This window comes from Herpailurus yagouaroundi, unplaced genomic scaffold (assembly GCF_014898765.1).
Source record: "Herpailurus yagouaroundi ecotype Mexico unplaced genomic scaffold, PumYag 141, whole genome shotgun sequence".
Lineage (NCBI taxonomy): Eukaryota > Metazoa > Chordata > Mammalia > Carnivora > Felidae > Herpailurus > Herpailurus yagouaroundi.
The window spans coordinates 63,974,767-64,000,902 of NW_024412396.1; the positions used below are offsets into that span (position 1 = coordinate 63,974,767).

The 26,136-nt window shown below is 47.1% G+C and overlaps 1 protein-coding gene across 4 annotated transcripts in view; it reads right to left on the bottom strand.

Annotated features, from left to right (window-relative positions):
* Window positions 1–18,038, bottom strand: part of CCDC88C (coiled-coil domain containing 88C) — a 130,517-nt gene extending 112,479 nt beyond the window's left edge. For 2 of the 4 annotated variants that reach the window (XM_040478019.1, XM_040478017.1), the window contains exons 1-3: window positions 17,851–18,034; window positions 17,015–17,115; window positions 9,915–10,023 (exon numbers count right to left, since the gene is read on the bottom strand). In XM_040478019.1, the coding sequence (XP_040333953.1) occupies window positions 9,915–10,023; window positions 17,015–17,115; window positions 17,851–17,910 (270 nt within the window). In that variant the 5' untranslated portion in view covers window positions 17,911–18,034. Of the gene's footprint in view, window positions 1–9,914; window positions 10,024–17,014; window positions 17,116–17,850 lie in introns of all 4 variants that reach the window. The other 2 variants (XM_040478018.1, XM_040478020.1) reach the window with 2 other exon arrangements.
* Between the last annotated feature and the right edge of the window lie 8,098 nt (window positions 18,039–26,136).

A 26,136-nucleotide genomic window follows, 5' to 3' on the forward strand; every position in this document is an offset into this window, starting at 1 on the left:
CCCCATCAGTATAGGATATAGGGTCAGTATAGGGTCAGAGCATGGCCCTATACTTCAAACACCTCCCTCCCCCCTTTAACCTCTTGAGAAACCTAAATCCCAAGCCAATGGAAACCTTGCAGGGTGTAGCTGGCACAGCCCTTCCAAAACCTCCACCTTCCGTCAACATACCACCAACAAACTCAGAACTGGAGGCCTCTTCAACACCTCCATCAACCTTGCTGAACCCACCAATTTAAGAGCACTTCCTCATCCTCCTTGGTCTTCCTCCTCAATACCAGAAAAACGACTGCAATTCTATCTTAAGATTAAGGACCAAGGCCCCGAATCTGTGGCCAAGTAGGAGAAAAACTCTGCCTTTCCAGAAAGAAAGGCTGAATAAGGAAAACTGCTACTAGCCCTGGACGTGAGCCACGCAGGCGGCTTTACGGAGGGGCGAAGCCTGCCCGGGCAAGTTCTTCAGGGACTCCTCCTGACAAAGGAGTTGTAACATCCCACATGCTGATCTCGGCACCAAACACCAAAACCCAAGGCAAGGGAGAGACCCTTCTTTTTTTCTCAAACCTTGAGAAATCCACTTCCCTCCTTTTCGTCACAAAGGGCATCGGTGCCTCTAACCGCTTCCTACGTCTCTGGTGCCTAGTGCACTACGAAAGTTGTTTCTACCACCTTCATTCACCCAGCAGTGCTGGATCCTCAACACTCCAGGCTCCGCTCTGAATGTGTGAACAACAAGAGCTAACTGAAAAGGACGCCAACTCGCTCCACCTACAAGCAGCATGGCCCATCCTCGGCATCGGAGAGCTTCGCGGCCTGGCTTACCCGATATTCTGCTGGAAGCACAAATTTAGACCACCTGCCCGGTGGTGGGGTGACCCCCCCCCCCCCGCCCCCAGCCAAGCTTCCACCCCCGGCTCCGTTCTGTGCCCAGACCTTCGGAGAAGGGCTCACAAAAAGACCCTTCTTAAACGAATGGCCACTGGCTATGAGAAAACTTGAGCTAAAAGTGGAGAAGGAAATTCATGGCGAGAGAACATGTATCAGAAACAGGATTCAGGAAAGAAGGGCCGTTCAGAAAAAGGAGAGGAGCCGGGACAAAGTTCAGATTCGCAGAAGCAGAGGTTTGAGTGGGTCCCTTGGGCCAATCCTGTACCAGGTTTTTGGGCTCCGTGCTGTGAACAGCCCAAAGCCAGCTGGCAGCCCAAGGGGCCTTGGGTGGCACCCTCAACACCTGGGAGGGAAGGTGTGGCAGCTCAGGGACAGGAGGCAAAGCCCCAACAGTTCAAGGTCTGGACTCAAGGCCAGGAGGGGGAGCCCACACAGACCAGAAAGGATGGTGTCTATATACATACTCCCCCGCCTCCTCTGTCTTTGTGTGTGTGTGTCTCTCTCCCCTCCTCGCCTTCAGCCTCCATGGCCTGGCCAAATTCCAGCTTCACTAATTACATCAGACCCACCTTTCACCCCTCCCCACCCTCTGCAATTAACCCCGATTCTCTGCTTCCTGCTGCTCTGGGGGTGCAGGATGAAGTCTGAGGCCAGCTGTTCCCTCCATCCCACCCACCGCCCAACCCCGGAACTGCTGGCCTCACAAGGTGCCTGAAGCAATCCAGTCCCTTCCTCTGGGGCTCCAGGCTGGTGTGAAATCTAGTTTTCAACACGGGAGAGCCTCAGGAAGCAGCGCTCCCAACCTGGCCCACCACGCGAAGCTTCTGAGCTCAGGATCCACCTCACTCTGGTGTCAGTGCAGATCCTTCCTGGTGGCCCTGCCAACCTTTATAAAACAGACTCTCTACCTACAGCAAGCTATCTCCCTACACAATGGACTACAGAAGGCTTCTTAGAAAGGCATTTCACCAAGCAACCAACGACCAAGAAACCCTGCAGCTCTCCGGGGCTGTTTCCATATCTTATTTGCTGAGCCTCCCTTCTCTAATCTGTAAAATGGGGACAGCAATTTCCTCCCCACTATGCCAGGGCCTGGCTCATAGGAAGCACGGTTATCTTCTTCTAGCCTTCTGACGGGGGTAAAAACTAAGTCTCGAAGTTCCTGCTTGCTATTTCATATGCCTCGACAGCATTTCTTCTAAAACAAAAAGGAGAAAAAAACAAATAAATCAAGTTCAACTGACACTTAGTCTCCCATTTTGCGGAAACAAAACCTGCCTCTTGGTAGATTTGGGACTGCAAAGCACATGACCCTGGGTCTTCAGCCCCATCTGCCCCACCCTGGTCAGCAGGACAGGAAGGGTCACAGGTCAGGAGTAAATACCGTCTGTTTAGTGTAGAAAAACAGAATTCTAGTGGCCCTGAAAGCTGCCCCCCTCCAGCTGACTCAGAGTCACGGCCACCCCATCGGGCGGGTCCTGAACCCCAGGACCCTGGTGGGAGTGAGGGTCAGATCTGCTGCAGCTCTCAGTGGTCCTGGGTCTGGTAATGCATTTTGCCCTCCCCTCAGAAGCTCGCTCCAGGTGGGGTACCAAGCACGCTGCTATCCATAGCCCCATATGGGCAACACCCCACGGAGTCTCTCAGAATTCGTCCCCTCGCCCCTGCCTTGGTCCAGACCCCCATGATCTGCCCTGACTCCCCACTCCCTCTGACACCAATCTGTTCTTCATGCTGGTGCCAGCATTGCCTTTTTTAAACTTTCCCTTTTAAAAACTCTCCAAAAACTCCCAAGTCCTTTAGGATGAAGTTCAAATTCATTAGCATGGCATCCACTTCCCTGAAACCTCCTCATCTTTCCAGGCTCCCCCATCACCACCCGCAAAGACACCCAACCTCTAGCCACCTTGAAGTGATTCAATCAGTCCTCAGGCGTCTTATGTCTCCACAGCTTTGCAGGTGCTTTTCCTCTCCCAGGACACCCCCTTCCATGCACCCCATTTTCAGCCAGCCTAGCTCCCTGCCAATCCTCCAAGACTCAGGACAAGTGTCACGCCCTACAGAAAGCTCCCCATGGGCTTTGCCCTTTCCCAGGCTGGGGAACTCCCTCCTGTGCCCTGTGGCCTCTCTTCCGCCCACTGGAGGTGGGCACCTCAGGTCTGGAGAAATGCTTTAACAACAAGAAAGAGAAAGGAACCAGGCAACCCTTAGCGAGTGACACCCTCCCCTCTGGGCCCCCAGGGCTTCCTCAGCCCACATTTCATCACTGCACTAGAGACAATGAGGGACAGGAAGTGAGATGAAGGAAAGAGGAAAGGAGGGGTCCGTGCAGACCACCGCCCCTCTCAGGCTTACTTCCCAACACAGCCTGGAAGGTTCCCTCTTCCACTTTAAACTGACCGCGAATAGTCACAGGGAAGTAGGCAAGCTCCCGGGTCAAGCCCATTAACAGAAAAAGAGCTCCTACCCCTGACTGGGGACAGGACACAGGGGCCTCTCTAATGAAGGCCTCCCAGACCTGGGGCTGCACCTCACAGCTCACGACCACATTCGGTCACCACACCACAATTGCCGGAAGGCTGTCCTGCTGGAGATTCCAGACCAACATCCAGTAATACTCCAACACAAGGAAACGTGCCCAGGCATACAGTAAAAATCTCAGACCTTCATCCACACGGCAGAGACACAGAAATCTTCATTATTCATTCAGCAGCGATATGAAACACTGCACATCTTAATACGCAAAGGGCGCCAACGGGCAATCCGGCCAGAAAAACAAGGCAATTCTGGCAGTGAGCAACCGGGGTCCTCAAAGTATTCATGCCCTCTGACCCAGCAATTCCATACCAGGAATTTATCCCAAGGAAATGAAAACATTTGTCGAAAGGCTCAAGTACCAAGTATGTTCATGGTTGTATTGTTTACAATTCTGAGACAGAAATAACTCCGTACCAGCGACAATGGTGGAGCCATCAAGTGCCATGCAGACATTAAAATTCATGTAATGAAAGAACATTTAGTGACGTGGGAAAATGCTCACTGCACAGTAAGTGAAAAGAAAGGTTACAAACAGCATAGAGGATATAATCCACACTGTGAAACCCATGTACACACAGACGCAGAGATGGGAGGCATAAACACCAAAACGTTAACCACAGCAGCTCTAAGTGGCATGATCATGGGTGAACTTATTACTTTTCCTGATTTCTCCCCATCTGCGATCAGAAATTTTTAAAAAATGTTACTTTTAACGTCTTCAAAACGTAAATATAAGCTACAAAATCAAGAACATCCCCCCCTCCAGAGCGCCTGGGTGGCTCAGTCAGTTAAGCGCCCGACTTCGGCTCGGATCATGATCTCACAGTTCGTGAGTTCAGGCCCCGCATGGGGCTCTACACTGACAGCTCAGAGCCTGGAGCCTGCTTGGGATTCTGTGTCTCCTTCGCTCTCTTCCCCTCCTCCACTTGTGCTCTGTCTCTCAAAAATAAATAAATGTAAAAAAAAGAAAAAAAAATTTTTTAAAAGAATATCCCCCCTCCGTCTCCTGTGAAGCCTCACAGCCCTCCTCTATAAAATCAAAAGTGGAGAAGATGAGTACTCCCCCGCAAATCTGATACAATGTATTTTTCACAAAGCAAATTCTGCCGGTACTGGTACTGTAGAAAAGGCCTGTGTGGACCATAAGCTCCCCTGAGCACTGTCCCTATCCATCAAAGCAGACCACACCCACCTAAGGAGGCTTTGCTTGAACTAAACACTAAACGCTACAGACCACATGAATTCTCGAGAGGGACCTATGAAGTTTACTATGTTCCCACCAATGATATCAAACGTACATTTCCTTCTATTCTTACTTTTGATAAAAGTCTTTCCTTTCTCCAACTGAGGGAACACACTTCTAGAGATACTTCTAATTTTAACTAGCCAGCCCATGCTTATCAAATACAACCACTACAGGAAACAGACAGATAGCAAAAACTGGCTGAGTGGGGAAAAGGTACAGACGGTACATGAAGTTTTATCTAAAGGTACCACAAAAAACAACATATATGCACACATACACATAAACATATATACACACAAGAGTGTAAAGCCATGAACTGGACGCCCACCAAATTAACAATGGGATCGTCTCCAGGGAGGGAGGGAAGGAGGCATCCTAGGGACTTCTATCAGAGAAATGTAGGGGGGGGCGGGGAACCTAAAGCAGATATGAACAATACTCACACGTTCACATTTATTTTTAACACAGACACAAGGGTGCATTATGACCATCGTACTACTTTTGTTTTTCAAGGCAATAAAGGAAAGAGACTACAAAAGATAAAAGGCAACCCCAGATTCTCTACTCTGCTTTTCTTCTGAGATAAAGAACAATATTCTGGGTTGGTTCTGGTCTTCTGACCATGGTGAGAGACGAGAGCTCAGAAGAGCCAAGTTCAAGGAACTCATAAAACAGAGCTTCCTTGAGGTGACCTGTCAGATGTCTCCGGCCACTGCGTGACTGTGGAATCTGAGGCCCCTGAGGGCCCATCCACTTCTTGACAGATGAGAACTTAGGCGGCCCAGAGAGGGAACGCAGACTATTCCGGTACATGATCAGTTAAGGTGAGAAGCTCAAAGAAACCCCGCAAATTTCTCATTTCAGGGTAAGTTCTGCAGGTGGGTCTCTACATCCGCCTGAGGGTCCCGATTTCAGGACAGAGATCTATATGTGTACCTGACAACAAAGATCAACACACAGTGAATTTATCCAAGCCTCTGTTTGAAATGCTTCCCAGCAGCATAAAGCCAAAAAAAGCCTCAGAAACTTCACATGACAAGTAGGCCCTGACTGTCAGGAGGCAGAACAAGGGTGCAGGTATCCAGGGCAGGTAATGGCAATGGGACACTCACGCACAAACCCCAAAGAACAAACGCACAGCCACTGCTGCACCAGGGATTTCTGCTTATACTAGCCATATTTTCCTACTGGCTCCACTATCAAATGAACATGCATTTAATATAAACACTCAAGAATCTGAATATAAAAAAGAACCATTCTATAAATCCAAACTTTAACTTAAAAAAGACTCAGATGAAGAAGGGCTTGGTCGTTGAGCACTGAAACAAGCATCACATGATGCCGGGCTCAAAGCTGGCCAGCCAGGTGGCCGGAAGCAGCGTGCAGTTCTGGTCTAAGCTTGACTTTCCTCCAAGGCTCAGCACATGTCCTATCTGCGGAGACTCATCCTGGAGCAGGTACCTCCACCTTGGACTGCCAGCCTTTTCTTCTGCAAAAGCCACAGACCAAACCAGGCACTCTCTTCTCTGCCTCACTGTCCCAGGACACATGAGATGTGCCTCTGTACGTGATGGACAGGAGTCACCTGGGGACACCTGGCTGAAGATGCCTCTTCTGGACATCACTAGAAACGCTCTAACCCTTGGTTCCCACGAGAATGTGCATCAGAATCACCTGGAGGGCTTGTTAAGACAGACTGTGGGGCTGGGGAGGTCTGCAGAAGGGCCTGAGGATCCCCACTTCTACTAAGTTCCTAGGCCATGTCAATACCATTGGCCTGGGGACCACACTTTGAGAAAGCCCAGTGATTCCCAATCCTGCTGGAAGGATGGCAAGACTAACAGCTGGAGAACTTCTAAAATGCAGAATCTAGGCCCCAACGGCAGAGAAGTCCAAGCGGCAGGTCAGAAGGCAGCCTGAGATCTGGCTGACACACCAATGGTCAGACTGAGACTGGCCATGCTTATTTTTACCCACCGTCTATGTTCTGCTCCAGCAAAAGGTCAAGGATCGTTGTCTCCGAAGGTTTTCAGAGCCAAAACTTGAGTTTCCTTGTGACAGAAGCCCACGCTATTCAAGAGAGGTCCCCATCCTTTCTAACTGTCCCTGTCCCATGGTGCCTCTGAAAAGAAGGGGACCGCCAAAGGCAGAACCACTGCTTGGCAAACAACACTCAAGGCTGGCTTCTGTGACCTCAATGTCTCAGAAAAGCCACAGGCAAGACTCAATGTCTCAAGTCTACTGAAAAGCCACAGCCAAGTGGGAGTCCCACTCCCTTGGGGGCAGCCTCTCACCCTTCTAGGCCACCCTTGTAACAATAAGGAATGACATTTGTCTTGCTTCATCCTGAGCCCTCACAACCTGCCAGGCCACTTTCACAAAGGGACTCGGGCAGTACTTCTCTTGGAAACTTTTCTTGAGTGACCTTTTATAATAATAACCAATTATGTCTACACTTGAATGTCAGGTGGAAGGAAAAAAGGCAGGATATGCAATTGTATATATGGCACGACCACAACCATGTAAAACAAAAACTATTCATGCAAACACTGGAAGGAAACAGTAAAAACGTTAATAGGGATTGTCTTTAGGTGGTGGGATTGTGGGTGTTCTTTTCTTCTTGCTACTTATTTTCCAAGTTGTTTACAAAGAGCACATATTACTTACAGAACTAGAGCTTAATTTTACAATAAATCGGAAGGAAAAAATATACACAACTGCCCACGTCTAACATGTGCCAGCCCAGAGAGCAAATGGCCTGCTAGCCTTCTCCACGTAAGCAGGACTGAGGGGCAAGAACGGCTCTGCGGCCTTGAGCAAGTGCCTTCAGCAAATATTCACTCTGGACCGGGCTGCTAATGCACACCAGCATTGCCCTCGAAGGGTTAACAGTGCAGAAGCAGAACAAGGATGCAGGGTCCTCCCTTCTACCTCGGAGACTTCCTGGGCCCTGAGCATGGACTAGACATCTTTTCCTCCCAGTTTCTCACCTTCTGGAACTTGACACAGAGCAGCAATCCGCCTCCAAACGGACGCTGTCTCAAATAAGCGTCAAACTCCCTTCGGCTGGACTGTCAGGAGCCACTGCTCACCATCAGCATGCGACCTCCTGGACCAGCAAGAGCAGAGGACAGCCCCTGCACGCCATCACCTCCACTTGAGCCCTTCATCACTGCCACCAACCAGGGAGAGGGTACCACCTCCCTGCCATGTCTTGGGCCTGAGACACACCTGTCAACTTATCGACCGGGCTGTTAGCCCTGGCCAGCCTTGCACACCGGTTCTGAATTTCGGGATCTCTTATGTTCATATCCTCTCCAGTTCTGATTCATCTAAAACTTAGTGAAACAAACCTTCATTTGAGCAGCTGCAGAAAATGTGGACCCTGACAGATCGAGGACAGACCTGTCTCGTGCCTCCATGTCTTCCTCTACCTCTACACCCCTCCCCTTTCTCTCCCAAGACCTTCCAAACTTGGAAACTCAACCACCTACCAAGACTCCACTCAGGTGCCCCCTCCTCCAAGAAGCCTTCCCCCTCTCCAACCCTGCAGCATGGGTTAGAGATCTTGTCTCTCCCAACTATCTGCACCATCCACTTCTCCAGGCACTTAGCACACACCATTGAAGGCACCTGCAGACAGGGATCAAGCCCTGAGTACATGCTGAACAGCCCCTTCCACGCCCAGACTCAAGTTCACTGGCAGGCCAATCACCTTTACCCAACTTCCCCTGCCTGTGGCCGTCTCCAGGGGAACACTCGCTGAGTATTTCCTGCCTGCCTGCAGCACGCCCGGCCCCGAGTGTGGCACCCCTCAGATGAGGAAACAAACCCACTTCACCCCACAGATCCAGCTGGCTCAGGCCCTCTCCTCAGCACAGCTGGCATCTACCTGGGACTAATAGGGCAGGGCTGGACCTAAGTCTCCCAGAAGCTGCTCAGAGAGTCCAAGGTGCTGGTCCATGGAATGAGCTCAGGTGGCTTGTGGAACTGGCTGCTCAGGAAAGTGTCCTAGCACCGAAGCCTTCTCTCACACACCCCGATCTCAATGAGAGGGTGGAAACAATCATCTCGGAAAACCCCGGACACAGTCCACTCCCTCCCTCTCCCATCTGCTCCCAAATTTGTACTGAGTCAGAAGAAGGGCCCCTGCAGCCACCACAGCCCTCAGCAGGAGCTGGCCCTGCATGAGGCCTCAGCTCACCTCAGAGCCAGCAACCACTGCACCACACAGGACAGAGAGGGAGCCTACCTCATGTCTGCAGGGATCTTTCCACTCTGAAAGATGCCCCTGAACCCCAGCACCAAGACGGAGTTACAGTCCAGAAAGTGGATGCTAGGAACAGGTCTCAGAGGCAGAGTCTGCCCAAGCAATCAGGGAAGCCCCAGCATGAATTCTGGAAAAGATTTGTTCTTGAGCAGTCGTTCTCAAATGGTGTTCCCTGGGGTCCTGGGAACCCATAGAGATCCCCAGAGGGAGAGAGGGGAGCTGAGTAGAGACCACTAGGACCTGTCAAGTCAATCAGAGTCACTAGGGCTTCACTTGGGGCTTCAGGAAAAATGCACAGAGGGAAGAATTCTTGTTTCACTGCTATGAAGTTGGAAAACCAGGGTTCTGAGACACACAGTTTAAATCCATTTACAATCAATATCAAAGACTCTCACCTGACCTTCCCAAGGCTGGGATGGATTTTAACAGGCCTTCCCCGGCAGGCCCCCTTGCCCAACCCATCACCTATCTGCCAGTGAGATACAGGGAGACCCTAACAAACGGACACTCCTCACCATGAATCCCTGTCTGCAAGCTGGGGGCTCAAGCATAACCCTTCTGTGGTCCCCCCCACCCCAACCCTTGCAGTTGCTCCTGAACAAAAGCTCACTGAGCTGTGGGTGACACCACGTCAGGGTGCCCCCGCCCCGCCTCCCCGGAGCCAGTCTCCGTTCAGCTGCATGCTTGAGGCTGCGGCTATGAATGGAGGGCCATCTCTGGGAATCCCCACCACACCATACACGATGCTGGGCACACAGCTCAAAGGACGTTCACCAGACAAAGTGATCCAACATCAGACCCTTCTCATGACACCCCCAAAAAATACAAAAGTGAAAACACACCAAGCGTTAGCGAGTAGATGCCTAACCACGAACGCCATTTCCTCTCAGCTTCCTGTGGGGAAACCGCCTGAGTGACGAGACTGCCAGATGCACAGCAGAACCCTGGGGGGACAGAGTTCCTGGCCCTTACCTGGTAGTAGGTCTTAATGTTTCTCACCAAGATGGTCAAGTTCTGAATGCGGAGGTTCACATCGTTGTTAACGTGCTTGTTGATGCGCTGATTTGTCGGTCTGGGGTCACTAGAGAAGGAAGAGGAGAATGGAAACTGCGTATCGCATCGTCTGCCACGCACCCCCATTCCCAGGCAAGAGTGGACCTCCCGTCCTCCCCTCCAGCCTCGGTTACTATGCAGCTATGACTGTGGATTGAGTCAAATCCTTATTCTGCTACTGCCAATCCCCGGATCTTGGGTGGGGGCGCCCCCTCACCTCCCTGCTTCCCCATCCCGCAGCACCTAGCCCATCACAGGCCTGGGGTCAATGCTATCTCTCCTTATTCTGCTACTGCCAAGTCCCAGACCTTGACCGGGCGGGCATCACCTCCCTGCTTCCCCATCCCCCGGCTGGAGTCAATGCTATTTCCATCCCTACTGCTAGCAACACCCATAATCCACCACCAAATGCCAGTGCAGACCCAAAAGGTTATACTGTATAAAAACCAATAACCCATCCCAAGATTCCAAGATTAAAAAGGTTAAGGGGCGCCTGGGTGGTTCAGTCAGTTAAGTGTCCAACTCTCGGCTTTGGCTCAGGTCATGATCTCACGGTTTCATGAGTTCCAGCCCTGTGTCAGGCTCTGCATTGACAGTGGGGAGCCTGCTTGGGATTCCCTCTCTCTCTACCCGCCCCCCACGCTGTCTCTCTCAAAATAAACAGACTTAAAAAAAATAAAACAAAATGTTCAAGTCTGAACAGACCAAAATATACTAAATACCAAGAAAGAAAAGGAAAAAAAAATGATGTTTTCTGACAATAAATCAAAATTATTAAAGTTCCATCTCCCCCTCCCCCACCCCGTCAACCAGATTGGTCTAGGCTGGTCCTGCCGGTGATTGACATTTCAGGGACACAACTCTACCCCCGAAAAACCCGAGTCTGTGACAGGGTATGACATACACGCACCCTATGAGAAAGGCTAAGAGCAGAGATATAAATAATTCATGTGGGAAACCCCCAAAGCGTCATTTATTTTCCAATCTCAGGCAAAAGTCAGGTCCAGCTGCGATGAAACTAGAAATCTGAATCAAGTGATTTATCATTCCTCTCATTTACGTCCAGAACATTTTTCAAAAATGTTTATGTGAAGAGAACAGAGTCAGGAAAAGAAATTCAGCTTCCGCCTCCCCAGGTACCACGCGATGCTTTCCACAACAAAGCCCTCCCTCCCAGGTGCCTGTCCCATCCTCCACAAAGAGAGCTAACTGAAATGAGGGCTGTTTTCAGGGCTTCATCATCTGTCATCTTGGCTCCGTGATAAGGGTGCTGAACCTCCCCGGGGTGGTGTGAAGGCAGAGTCAGCCTCTTCCTCAGTAATCGGCCCACAAGGAGACAGGAGCACAGGAATGGGGGTGGGGGGGGAGAGTTAAGGAAATCAACCTCAATGCCACTCGACTCATCCCAAAGCCAACTAACACAAAACTGACCAAAAAAAATTTACAAATAGAAATCTTTTCAAATGTCATTGGAAGTATAATCTTTTTCTTAATAACATGAGCTGTTCGGAATTCAGCCGTTAAACATTTGACATATACACCACGAGTCCCTACCCTGTTTCATGTGTACGCAAACCCCTTTACACATTACATGTTGTCAGCCATGGATTTTGTTTGAACACCCTGTATCCCCTAAAATAATCGCATGGGTACCTTGGGTCAACCAGGGAATCTCTTTTCAACTGTCATGTGACAACATGTCTTATTGTCCCCACACGGTAATGGAGCCTGGCCAAGCCATTTGCACGTTAGATTTCTCTTGGAGCCATTCATTACTGAGAAAACAAAGGTTAACAGTTCAGTGGAAATTAATTTAGGAATAGAGGCGGCATTCAGAACGTAAACCACAAAGGCATTGTTAGCTACAGAAGTATACCTAACATTACAAATAATTTATCTCAAAGGCTCACTTCTCCTCTGCTTAGGTATCTCAAGAGATGAGAAACAAGTTCATAATGTGACTAAAGTACTTCTTAAAACTGAACTTCGAGAACACGCAGGACTTTTTCTGTTTTGCTACTGCGGTCCCAGCTTTGAGTCAGAGGGCCTCGGCACGCGTGGTGGAATACACGTTCACTGCGTGAGCAAAGGCACAACGCACAAGGCATGGGGGGGGCGGTGGAGATCTGGGTGCCCCTCAGATAACAGCAGGGAAGCCTCTGACCATCTCGGCTTTTGTTCTCCCAGTTCAGCTAAGAGAAACAACACTACAAAAGAGCCTCATTCGATGCTTACCATATGAGTAATTAGACTCATTATCACGATCATTAGTACTCCCATCTTCTAACTGAGGCTCTCAGGGTAGAGAGGTTATGAGGAAACAACTGGAAACAAAAGTCAACTAGGGTTAAGTAAGGCTCATCCTCACTCTCCCAGCACTGAGTAACCTCCACCTTTCTATGCTGCAGGAAATGGGTCAGAAGACACAGACTCCAGTCCGGGGTGCAGGACTGGCCAAGGTTCTCTGGGCCCCAGGGTGCTCATCTGCAAAATGACTGTAGGATCCTTCCAGCCCTAGACTGTCATTCTGTGAAGGCCAGGTCACACTGGCCGTACTTGGTCCTAGATCCCAGAAAGAGGACATCATATAACCATTGCACCAACTGCACACCCCCAAAAGCCATCATTAACAACAAGATCTTCTTTCCACAATATCTAGATGTCAGAGGGCAGGAGAGAGGCACTGGGGGTACAAATATCTGGCAGTGTGTCCCATCTCAGAGAGTTCCAAGTCCAAAGTGTGGGGCCCCCAGGGCCTCCTTCTCATAAAAACTTCTAACTAGAAAAAAGGAAATCAACTTGCCCTAGAATTTTAAAGAGAGTTATGATTTAGGTTTATAGCAATCTTGCCCCCCTCCTTTTTGAAAGCCAGCCCCCAACTTTGGTTATATTCCAAAGGCTTCCAAAATTTAAACCTGAGTCAAGAAACGTATTGACACAGATGTCCACAATATATCACAAGTGAAAAAAAAAAAAAAGGATGTTAAAAAAACAACAGCATGAGCCCAAGTTTGCATAAAAATATATTAAGGAACATATACCTATTTACTACAGACATTCAGAAGACACAGATTAGCACTACTACCTCTTTGTGGTAAAATTATAGGTAATTTTATTTTGCTCACCATTTCTTATTCTCCTGCAACGAATGTAAACTTTTGGTGTAATTAAATATATTTTTTTTCAACTTGAGAGACAGCAAGCAAGTGCGTGAGGCACAGAGACACAGAGGGAGAGAGAGAATCCCAAGCAGGCTCTGCACTGTCAATGCAGAGCCTGACCCAGGGCTTAAACCCAGAAACCATGAGATCATGACCTGAGCTAAAGAGTCAGATGCTTAACTGACTGAGGTGCCCCCTTGGTGTTATTTTTAAGGACTCAAAGCCCCCATGTCATACTCTGTAGCCAAAAAAGGAAATCACTTAAGTTCACAAGTAAAAATTTTTGCGCCAACACTTTCCTGCCAACACAAACTCATTCAACAACAAGTATTTGCCCTTATATCCTCAGCTTTCACAGATACCGAATAGGAATAGAACTCCTCTTCCAGCACACTAGGGGAAAAAAAAATTATCCTTCAAATGCCTTTTAGAAACTTAGGCCTGAGGAGGTTTCTAACCCCTGAAAAAGATCCTGAATTTTGCAGTGAGCACGAGGGGTAAAGAAGGGAGTCTGAATAAAGCAAATAGTGCTGGACTTCCCACAGGCCTTGCAAGGGCACAGGCTCTCAGTCCCAATCCCAAGTTCCCAACTGCACTCAACAGCCACAGCCTCAAATCAGAAGGTGTCTGCTCTCAGAAGTACAGATGCACGCTGGAGCAGGCACGGGGGTGCACGCACGAACATGGCCCAGGCCTCACTCCCAACAATGATGGACGTTTCTTGGGCATTTCCTATACACATCATCTTATTCAATCCTCCCAAGTTTATAAAATATAATCCCCTTATTACTGATAGCGAAGTTGAGGCTTAGAGAATGTAAGTAATTTGCCCAAGGTGGCTGAACTAGTAAGTGGCAGAGAAGGGAACGTGAACTTGGTCCCTGAAAACATCAGGCAGACAAGTGCTTAAATACTTTTGCTACGAGACAGTGAGAAACGTGTCCAAAGTGAATCAGAAATCTTGTTTTCCCTTGGGTACCAGCAGATCACCCAGAAAGACTGCATTTACAGAGGCACTATTCAGCAGGGTGCCCTATGCATCTTGTTCCAAGCCACTCAATGCCTTTCACTAAAGAATTCTCCTAGACCTGGGCCTCCCCTGAAAGCTGAGCCCACAGGGCTTTCCTGCTTCCAGGCACTGATGTCACCGTGAGGCCAGGGCCAAGAGACTACTACCGTGGCCTTCTTCAGTTGCCGGAGACAAAGCCTAGGTGCAGCCACGTGACCCCCACCGGCATCCATATGGCTCTGAAGTGTTAGGTAACATGCCTCTTATCTGAGCTCCAGCAACCCACTGAGCACACTGCTCTCTACAATTTTCCCAGGTCCTACCAATTTGGGGAGAATTTACCAAAATAGGCAAGAAGCACACAGTTGGAGCTATCAGCATAGGAGATAAGGCAGAATCGCCTTATCACTTACCTGCTAGTTAGCCTGACATTTCTCCATTTGGCACAAGTGAACACCAAGGCTTACAGACAGTGTCAAATATGGGGCTTGGACTCGGGTCCCAGCGTCCAGCTGTGCCCTAGCGCTTGCTGAGAGAGGACCAAGGCTATGAGCTACGCAGTAATCTAGGAGACTAACAACGTAGGAGAAAGGTAGACTAGAAAAACTCCTAAGGGGCACCTCAAATCCGTTCTGGATTAAGATGGCACATATATAATTGATACTAATACCTGTTAAGTGGCAAGCACTGTGCTAATCGCTAACACATCATCCCTTTTAATCCTCACAACCATCGCTTAAAGGAGGCAATTTACTTCCCATTCTAGAGATGAGCAAACTGAAGTGTTGAGCTGTGTGTGCCCAGCCTCACTTGGCGAGTGTAAGCTGACCTAGGGTTCAAACCCTGGCTGGCTACCTAGGCTGTCAACACTAGGGCTGGAACACTTTTTTTTTTTTTCAATTGAGGTAATTACATAGAGCGAATGCACAGATCTTAAGTTACAGCTTGATGAGTTCTGAAAAATGAAACGTCCTTCATTTCATGATCAATGTCCTGATCAATGTACAGATCAGTATTGCCGTCCCTAAAAGTTCACCTGTGTCTCCTTTCCAGACGATCCCCACCCGCCTCCAGGTGCAAACAACGTTCTGATTGCTATCACCTGGAACAGGGTCATTCTGTAAACGGTGTGCTGCTGAAGCCATTCACTCCTTGATTTCCTTGTTCAGAAAGCCACCCAAACAGCTTCCTGGTGTCCTTTCCTCTGTTCTTGACCCTGGCCAGAAGGCACCAGAAACACTGCTTGAGGCCATAAGAGCTCGAGGACTTATCAGCTCCCATTTCTAGAATGATTATCTTCGCATATTACAGAGGAGAAACCATGTAAAATTGTCCAGGGAAGTGGAGAAGCCCTTCAAACTGAATTTAGCCACGGGCCAAGTGTGAACAAGTGATGAGCTGGCATTTCTCAAAGGAATGGTCCAACAGGCTCTCCTGATTTACAAGCAAGTGGTAAACGCTTCAGGAATTCCAAAGGTCAGGGAAGAAAGAGAAACAGTCCCAGGGCTTTTGTTCTCCCCTCCGCCTGGGTGTAAAAACTGAATGAAAAAGCTGAGGATACTGCTGTTTTTAATTAAACAGTCTTGGGCTTGGGTAAGGACACACTGGTCACCGAACCAATGAAATCCAGTAACTTTCGGGGTCCACCAAAATGGGGGTAGAGTTGCCAGAACTTAAATATGACGCTTGACAACCCCAGGAAAACTCGTTTTCATCAATGTTCTCAGACAAGAGCTGCCAAAGTGGCAACAGATTTGTCTTTTTAGAATCTAACCAAACACAAGATTGGTAAGATTAAGAAACAGGCAAACTGAAGTGTCTCTCACACAACATGACACCCAAGGACTTACTAAAAGAAGGAGTGTTGCCAGGGAATTTTAAAAAACAGGCCTTTTTAGGTAGATCTATTTAAACCACTTTCTGAATATGCCCAAGCTAAGTGCTCCTCCTGTGTGGGCCGCAAAGCTGATTCTCATTAGCTAATGGCTTCATGTTCAAGTATGACAACTTGCTTAGTTGCAGGTGAGTAGGTGAGCACAAGGGGCCGATCCACAGAGAACATTAGAATGTTTTATTTTGCTTCCAGGGCTTGTGAATCATGCTGACACTCAGTTCCAATGTGTTCCCTGCACTTTCTGGGTTAAAAACAGAACGCAGTGGAGAGCCGACACCTACGTGTGGCAGGCTGTCAATCAAACAGGCTCTGCAGAATTCAGCAACAGGAAAGGATGTGGTCAGACATACATGCTAACAAGTGTAACTTCCACCAAGACCCTGTTTAAGCTGCGAGTGCTTCAAGACAAACAGTACCACAGCACTGAGACTCCCAGGGCCTCTCTTAACACAGTGACTTCAAATCCAATACAGGGGAAGGGCCTTAACCAATTGCACTTGCTTCGGGGCAACTGAAAACAAGATGAAATGGAAAGCTCAGAAACACAGGCATCCCAACCTACAGTGGAACTTTATAGTCCCTCACAGATGCTCTGGGTCCACCCTAGACACTTCCTGTAACCAGACGCTCCGTTACAGTTCCTTGCCCCCAAAAAGGGTTTTGTTTTGTTTTTTTATTTCAGAGTTCAAACCTCAAGTATCTGAGTTTGAAGTCAATTGTGCTATCTAGACCAAGAGGATGATAGTCGTTCAATTTCAAATGTACCAAACAAGCTGCCAACCTGCTGTCCTGGAATTCTCCATATCCCCAAGGGAAAGAAGTCACCTTCATACTATACTGCAATACCAGGGACCCTGCCTGCAAAGAACCCTCCTGTTTCAACTTCATGTTCCATTTCTACAACCTTAAACGTTCTGAAGCATCATTTTTTCCTTTCTCCTTGTAGATAACTTACATTTGCAACATGATTTGGTTCAAAAAGATGCCATCCGCTAAATCCATGTACATTGTCAGGTTGTCCTGGTTGCCGCTTCCAAATGAGCCAAAAGTTTTCACCTGCCAGGAAAGGGGCATAAAGAGAAAGACAGGAAAAGTCACCTCCAAGCGCACAGTCTAAAGCTCTCTCGGGTAAAGGCGAGCAGGGACGGTGTAGGAAAAGGGGGTCACCCACACCCACTCACCCTTCAGCAGGCACCAAGCCCACCCTTTTCTAGGGCCTCTACCCGCTCCTCGTGCCAGGCAACAGAAGCCAGAGAGGAGGAAAACTTCCTCCCCGCTTTTCTCCAGCGTTCCAGGGCGGAGGGGGAAGAAAAAAAAAAAACCCAAAAGGGAGTTTTCAATAAATTTCTCACGTCTCAAATCTACTGGAAAGGACTGCGCCGACCCCAGCCTGTAAACGTTCTCACTCGGAAACCCCCAATCCCCACCGCCATCCACCCGGCCTCAGGGATTCAGAAACTACACGAGGATATTTTTGGAGAGTGGGTCCTTTACTCGAGTGATCAAGTCATGGGGGGGCCCAGGTGACTACTCAGACCTTGTCCACTCCAGGGACACAGCCCAGCGCCCGAGTGGGAACAGGTGTACCCCCTCAGACCCCGGTCGGAACAGGCGCAACGGCTCCCAAGTTGCAAATGCCTCCGGACCCCGGGGCTCAGACCCCGACCCTGGCCAGGAGCACTTACTAAGTCCCTCGCGTTCCGGAAGCTACCCCGTACCCCGGGAAGAGAGAACGTACGGCTACCGCCGGTGCACCAACAATAAGGCAAGGAGCTAGTTGGGAGCACTCACCCAGGTCACCAGCGGGCTCTGCAGGAAGAGCTCCATGAGCTCCGAGACGGTCACGTCCATGCTGAGGCTGCGCCCGCCGGCTCCACGCCCCGGTCCCCCGCGCCGCGGCACAAAGCGGCTCTGGCAGCAAGCGGCGGGCGCGGGGCTGCGGCGGCTCGCGCCCGGGAGACAAAGGCGGGGCGCGAGCCCACGTTCCGCGGCTACGGCGGCCCCGCGCCCCGCCCGGGGCTGGGGGAAGGGGAGGGCCCGCCACTCGGGGAGGAACAATGCGGGCGGCAGCCCCGCCCCTCAGCAGCCCCTGGCAGCCGGCGCGCCGCCTCGCGGTGCCGGAACCGGGATCCCGGACGCTGGCGCTGCTGCGCTGGGAGCTGCGAGGGGGCGAAGGCCCGCACGTGTGCGGGGGGAGGGGGCGTCCGCGCGGTAGGCGGGGCTGCCCCCACGTGGGGCCGCAGCCACGCACCCACGCTGAGCGCAGCAGCCTCCGCGCTCGGGGCCCCAGCACGTGGCACCTCCCTGCGCGCGTGCGCCTGCGGCGGGCCCGAACTCCCAGTGCGGGCCAGAGCGCGCGGGCGCTGGCGCCCCCGTGCCTACCCGGGAGGCACGCCGGAGACTCGGGCGCCCTGCTTCCGAGGGTCGTCCCCGGCCCACCGCACGCTAGGGGCACAGCAGAGCCAGATCCCGAGACCGCCGGCCCCGGGCAGGTGCAGCCCTTCGGCCACGCGGAGTTCCAGCCGCCCAGGTGCCGCCAGAGGCCCCGCCCCGGCCTGTGGCAGAAGAGCGGAGCCCGCCCCCCCTCACGTGCTGGCGTCGGTCTCGCGTGCAGATGGGGCGCGAGCCCGGAGGTCACAGGAGGAAACTTAGTGTTGAGTTTAGACCGTAAGAACGCGACCTCTTGCGTCCCGCCGCGCCACCTCCCGGTCTGCCTCCCTTTTAAAAGTTCCAGTAGGTGAACGGTGATGCTCCTTGGGCCCGCCCCACTGTGATCCCGACCCTCAAAACTACCGCCTCTGCCGTAGAGGAGCCAAATACCGGATTCCAAATTGGAGGACGTAGCAGCAGTTTAGTGGAGGAAGACAGGAGAAAGGAAAAGGGCCCAACTGGATGGAAAGCAAGCCCTGGGACCCGACCAGTCTGCTGAGACCAGTGCGGTGGACCCAAGTTCCTGTCTCTGCCACCTCACCTTGGGCTGGTAATAATTTCACACTACGATTCAGTTCATTGTTCAAAGCACTTTATGCGATTTAATCTAATCCTCACGCGTTGTCCAAGTAAACCAACCGGTGTGGAGTTGACCTGAAGCGCCTAGTGTATTTCTTTTCAAGTATACAGTAGGCATCAAATAGCTGGGTTGGTAGTCAGTTCGAAGTTGGCTGCCAGGTGTTGAGCCTGCGGCATCTGCCGGTGAAGTGTGGTATTGCAGCCGAGTTCTCTCATCTTGGGCTGGTGAGGGGGTGACATTGCGGCCTCAAGAGCCAAGTGGGTGATTAGAAGTTCCTAAAGAGAAATGTGGAAGTCAAGGTAACTGAGGAAACAACTGGGACACTGCGAAGGAACTAAAATTTCTAACCCAAGTAGTTTGCCCATGCACCAGAAATTTATTAATTCCCTAGTTGCCCTTAATTGTAAAATCGGTTGGAAAACAGGTGTAGCATGTATCTACATCCATCTTTGCTAGGAAGGTCTTTGTTCTGTAAAGTAGTGAATGCCTGAAGGACCAGAGTGTTTTCCACATTGCCCCCAACTCTTCTGGAGACGCAAGGAGGGATCTTTAAAGTTATTTGATAAGCATACTGTTTTGTGCTAAGAAACACATTGAACTAATGAATGCTTTGTGACAGTGGGGATGAGACATTTCTCATCATGGTGAGAGAATTTGTCCCTGGGGACATTGGTAATCCCTGGGCCACAGGTCGAAAATTTCTGATTTGGGGTCAATTAGCTGCCGTGTCGGTTCATGATCATTGATGTATCCATCATTCATTGCCTAGACCTTAACCTCACCCTATTCAGAGACTGCTCAGCATTCTTGTTTCCTGAGAGGCAGGGGGTCAGGTAATCCAGAAGGTGCCCACGTTACAGGGTTGAAAGTCTTTGAAAGGCTGGACCACCTGTACAAGGTACTTCCTAGAAGCCTTTTAATTTCTAAAATTGAAATAAGAACGTTTTCCCCTATGTGACTTTAAAATATAATTTTGAGGGCCAAGGTGGTGCATGTGAAAGGATTTATAAAGATCCATAATGACAGTCTCTTGCTGATCTTTTGCAGAGGGTTCTATCACCACTTTAATAAGAATTCTTTCATTGGGGTATCTGGATGGTTCAGTCGGTTAAGCATCGGACTTTGGACTTGCTCAGGTCATGATCTTGGATTTGCGAGTTCAGTCCTTGCATGGGGCTCTTTGCTGTCAGCGCGCAGCCCACTATGGATCCTCTGTCCCACTCCCCCTCCCTGTCGTACTGTGCACGTGCTCCCTCTCTCATAAATAAACATTAAAAAAAAGAATACTCTTAAATAAGAATTGTTTCCCTGAAGTCTCCGTTGGATTGGAGCATAGCTTCAGGGAGCCTACACACAGGCCATCTGCTAACCACTAAGCAGAGCCTCTCCATCCCCACCTGAACACCCTTTGGCTTTCACTCCGTCTGTCTGAGACTTCACTCTTTAATTTTTTTTCTTGCTTGTTTCTGTATAAAAAGTAATTTCTCTGCTTTAGACATTGCTTCTTAGGACTATTTTAATTACGTTCTTCATTCTGAAAAGGAATTTTCCTTCCCTTCTTGGAAAATGCTGGCTCAGCACTGTCAGCTAATGGCATATCTAGGTTACCTGATAGCTTAAATTATTTGTGCAACTTGGGGGTGGGGGTCAGGAATGGCTCTTTGTTAATGTGTCTTTGTATTTGGTTTCTGTCGGAATGAGTGTGTATTTCATAATTTAAAAATATTTTTCTTACGTCAAAACAGACCTAACCTAAAACTCACCATCTTAACCACTGTGTTCGCTTTATCAAAATTGAATACATTTGCATTGTTGTGAGGCCATCACTACCATTCATCACCATCACTCTTTTCCTTTTATAAATCTGAAACTCTATACCTATCAGTCGCTCTCCATTCTCTCCTCCCCCAGCCCCTGGCAGCCCCCATTCTACTTTCTGTCTTTATCACGTTGACTATTCAAAGTACCTCATATAAGTGGAATCATACGGTATTTATCTTTTTGTGACTGGCTTATTTCCTTTAACAAAATGTCCTCCAGGTTCATCGATGTTATACCATATTTCAGAATGTCCTTCTTTTTCAAAACTATTATTCCGTGGTATGTATACATCACATTTTGTTATCCACTTATTGGTCAATAGACACTTAGATTGCTTCTTTGTCTTAACTATTGTGAATAATGCTGCCCTAAATACAAGTGTGCAAAATACCTCCTTGGGACCCTGCTCTCAATTCTTTTTTGAGTATATACCCAGAAGTGGGATTGCTGGATCCTGTGGCAATGCTATTTTTAGTTTTGGGGGAACCTCCCTCCTGATTTCCACAGTGACTCTACCATCGTACATTCCACCAGCAGAACACAAGCATTCTGATTTCTCCATATCCCCACCAACACCTGTTTCTGTTTTGTTTTGTTTTTTTGTAGGAGCCATCCTAATGGGTGTGAGTGGGATCTCCCTGTAGTTTTGATTTGCATTTCCCTGATGATTAATGTTGAGCATCTTTTCATATACTTACTGGCCATTCGTATATCCCCTTCGAAGAAATGCCTACTTTTGAATGTCTGTGGTTGTTGTTGAGTTTAAGGAATCCTGTATATATTCTGAACATGAATCCCTTATCAGGTAAATGATCTACAAATATTTTCTCTCATCCCATGGGTTGCCTTTTTGCTCTCTGGATAGTGTCTCTTGATGTACAAATTTTAAATTTTCACAAAGTCCAGCTTGCCTTTTTTTTCTTTTGTTGCCTATGGCATCATATCCAAGAATGTATTGCCAAATCCAATATCCTGAAGCTTTTGTCCTATGTTTCCTTCCAAGTTTTATTGTTTTAGGTACTTGATTCACGTTGAGTTGATGTTTGTATGTGGGGTTAGTTAAGAGTCCAATTTCATTCTTCTGCATGTGGATAATCCAGTTTCCCCAGCATCATCTGTTGAAAATACCATCCTTTCCCCATGAGTGGTCATGGCACCCTCATAAAAAGTCATTTGACTGTATACACAAAGGTTTCTTTCTGGATTTTCCATTCCATTGGTCAAGATGCCTCTCTCTATACAAATACCACAGTGTTTTGATTACTGTAGCTTTATAGTAGGCTTTAAAATTTTTCTTTTTCCAATTTGATATAAAATTGAACTACAACGGTGGTTAAGGTATAGAGCAAATGATTTAACTAATACATTGTAAAATGATTACCACAAGTAGTTAACACCCAACACTTCATATGCAGTGTTAACTAGAATCACCATGTTGTGCATTAGTACTGATTTGTCTTATAACTAGAAATTTGTACCTTTTGGCCACCTTTATCCAGTTTTCCCCTCCCCCTTAGCTTCTGCCTCTGGGAACCACATTTTCTATTCTACAAAATGTGTGGGGTTTTTCTTGTTTGTTTTGTTTGTAGATTCCATGTATAAGTGAGAGCAGATGGTATTTGTCTTTCTCTGACTTATTTCATTTAGCATTATGCCCTTAAGGTCCAACCATGTTGTTGCAAATGGCAACATCTCATTCTTTTATGACTAATATTCCACTGTATGTATGTACCACAACTTCTTTATCCATTCATCCATCAGTAGACACCTAGGTTGTTTTCATGTCTAGGTTATTGTAAATAATGCTGCTGTGAACATGGGTATGCAGATATCTTTTTGAGTTAGGGTTTTTGGGTTTTTTTTTTTTTTTGATAAATACCCAGAAATGAAATTGCTGGATCATATTGTAGTTCTATTTTTAATTTTTTGAAGAACCTCAATACTGTTTTCTGAGTGGCTGTACAATTTACATTTCTACCAACAGTGCACGAGGGTTCCCTTTTCTCCACATCTTTGCCAGCATTTGTTATCTCCCATCTGGCCATTCTGACTGGCATGAGATAATATATCATTGTGGTTTTGATTTGCATTTCCCTAATGATTAGTGATATTGAGTATCTGTTCATGTATCTATTGGCCTTTCATTTGTCTTTGGAAAAATATCTATTCATATCCTATGCCCGTTTTTAAATTGGATTATTTGTTCTTTTGCTATTGCATCATATGAGTTCATTACATATTTTTAATTTTAAACTTTAGCAGATACATGGTTTGCAAACATTTTCTGTGGGTTGCCTTTTCATTTTGATCATTTCTTTTGCTGTGCGGAAGCTTTTTAGTTTGATGTAGTCCCTCGTGTTTATCTCTGATTTTGTTGTTTGTGCTTTAGGTGTCCTGTCCAAAAATATCAATGCCAAAACCCATGGAAGAGGTCCTTTTTCCTATATTTTCTTCTAGGATTTTTATGGTTTCCGGTCTTACATTTAAATTTTTAATCTATTTTGAGTTAAATTTTGTGAGTGGTATAAGTAAAATAGGGGTTGAGTTTCATTTTTTTTTTTTTTTTACGAATATCTAATATTCATGGCACCGTTTCTTGAAGAGACTGTCTTTTCTCCATTGAGTATTCTTGGCTCCCTTGTCAAATATTAGTTGACTGTATTTGCATGGGTTTATTTCTGGGGTCTCAGTTCTGTTCCTTTCGTCTGTGTTTATGCCATATAGCGTTTTGATTATTATATTTTTATAGCATAGCTTAACATCAGGAAGTGATTGTGCTGCCTCTTGCTGTGTTCTTCTTTCCCAGGATTGCTTTGGTTATTCAGGGTCTTTTGTGGTTCCACATAAATTTTAGGATTTTTTTTTTTTTTTTACTTAAAAAATGCTATGGGAACTTAATAGGGATTGCATCAAATCTATAGATATATTTGGGTAGTGTAAGCACTTTAACAATATTAGTTCTTCCAACCCAAATTACATTTATTTGTGTCTTCAGTTTTATTCATTGTGTTATAGTCTTCAGTGTAGAGATCTTTCACCTTCTTGGCTAAACTATTCCTAAGTATTTTTTTTGGTTTGTTTGTTTTTGATGCTATTGTAAATGGGATTTTTTTTTCAGATAGTTCATCATTAGTGTATAGAAATGCTACTAATTTTTGTATGTTAATTTTGTATCCTACAACTTTATTGAATTTGATATGACGGGGTTTTTTGGTGGAATCATTAGGATTTTTTATGTATAAATTCCTGTCATCTGCAAATAGAGAAAATTTCACTTACTTATTTCCATTTCTGATGCCTTAGATTTTTCTTGCCTGATTACTCTGGCTAGGACTTCCAGTACTAGATTGAATAGGAGTGGTGAGAGTGGCACCCTTGTCTTGTTTCCGATCTTGGAGCAAAGGCTTTTAACCTTTCACCATCGAGTATGTTGTTAGCGGTGGGCTTGTCTTATGTGGCTTTTATTGAGGTTCATTCCTTCTGTGCCTAATTTATAAAGAGATTTTATCATGAATGGATGTTGAATTTTGTCAAATGGTTTTTCTGTGTCTATTGAAATGATCCATGGGATTTTTTCCCTTGCATTCAATAAGATGTATCACATTGATTTGTACATATTAAATCATCCTGGCATCCCAGCGATAAATCCCATCTGATCATGGTGAATGATCTTTTTAATGTGCTGCTGAATTGAATTTGCTAGTATTTTGCTGAGAATTTTTTATATCTCAGTTCATCAGCGATATTTGCCTATAGTTTTCCTTTCTGGTAGTATGCTTTTTGGGTTTGATACCAAGGTAATGCCAACCGTGTAAAATGGGTTCAGGAATGTTCCCTCCTCGTCTGTGTTTTTTATTTCTTGTGGGTTTTTTTGAGATATAATTAACATTATATTAGTTTCAGATATACGGCATAATTATTCAGTGTTTGTGTGTGTTGTAAAGTGATGACCACATGTAAGTCTAGTTAACATCTGCCACTGTATGTAGTTACAAATTTGTGTTCTTGTAAGAATTTTTAACATTTACTCTGTTAGCAACTGTCAAACATGCAGTACGGTATTATCTATAGTTACCAAGCTGTACATTACATTCCCCTGACTTATTTTACAAAAGGAAATTTGTACCTTTTGACTCCCTTCACCCATTTCACTCACCCCCCTCAACCCACAGCCCCACTGCCAACCACCAATCTGTTCTCTGTATCTGTGAGTTTGGTTTTTTTGTTTTTGTTTTTTTACTTATTTTTTTTTTTTTTAGTTTGTTTATTTTGAGAGAGAGAGAGAGAGAGAGCGCGCACATGCAAGCATATAGATGGAGGGGGGACCTGAGGAGGGGGGGAGAGAGAGCCAATCCCAAGCAGACACCAGGCTGTGAGTGCAGAGCCCAATGCGGTGCTGGACCTCATGAATCGAGCGAGCCATGAGATCATGACCTAAGCTGAAATCAAGAGTACCACGCTTAACTGACTGAGCCACTCTGGCACCCCTGTTTTTGTTTTTGTTTTTGTTTTGTTTTGATTTTTTAGTGTTTTTATTTATTTTTGAGAGAGACCGAGCATAAGCGGGGGAGGGGCAAAAAGAGACTGAGACAGAATCTGAAGCAGACTCCAGGCTCTGAACTGTCAACACAGAACCCACCACGGGCCTGGAACTCCTGAACAGCAGGATCATGACCTGGGCTGAAGTGAGGCACTAACTCACTGAGCCACCCAGGCACCTCTGTTTTTGTTTTTTAAAGATTCCGCATAGAAACTATATCATATTTGTTTTTCTTTGATTTACTTCAGTCAGCATAATGCCCTCAAGGTCCATCCATGTTGTGGCAAATGGCAATATTTTATTCTTTTTTATGGCTGAATAATGCCATTTGTACATGTGTACCACATTTTCTTCATTCATTCCTTGATGGACACTTAGGTTAATTGCATATCTTGTCTGTTGCAAATAATGCTGCAGTGAACATTGGAGTGCATGTATCTTTTTTGAATTCAAATTTGAATTTGAATGTTTTTGTTTTCCTCAAATACACAGCAGTGGAGTTGCTGGATCATATGGTAGTTCTATTTTTAATTATTTGAGAAAAGCCATACTGTTTTCTATAGGGGCTGCATTAATTTACATTTCCACCAACAGTGCACAGGGTTCGCTCTTCTTCACATTCTCACGAACACTTATTATTTCTTGTCCTTTTGATAATAGCCATTCTGACAAGTGTGACGTGATATCTCTTCATGGCTTTGATTTG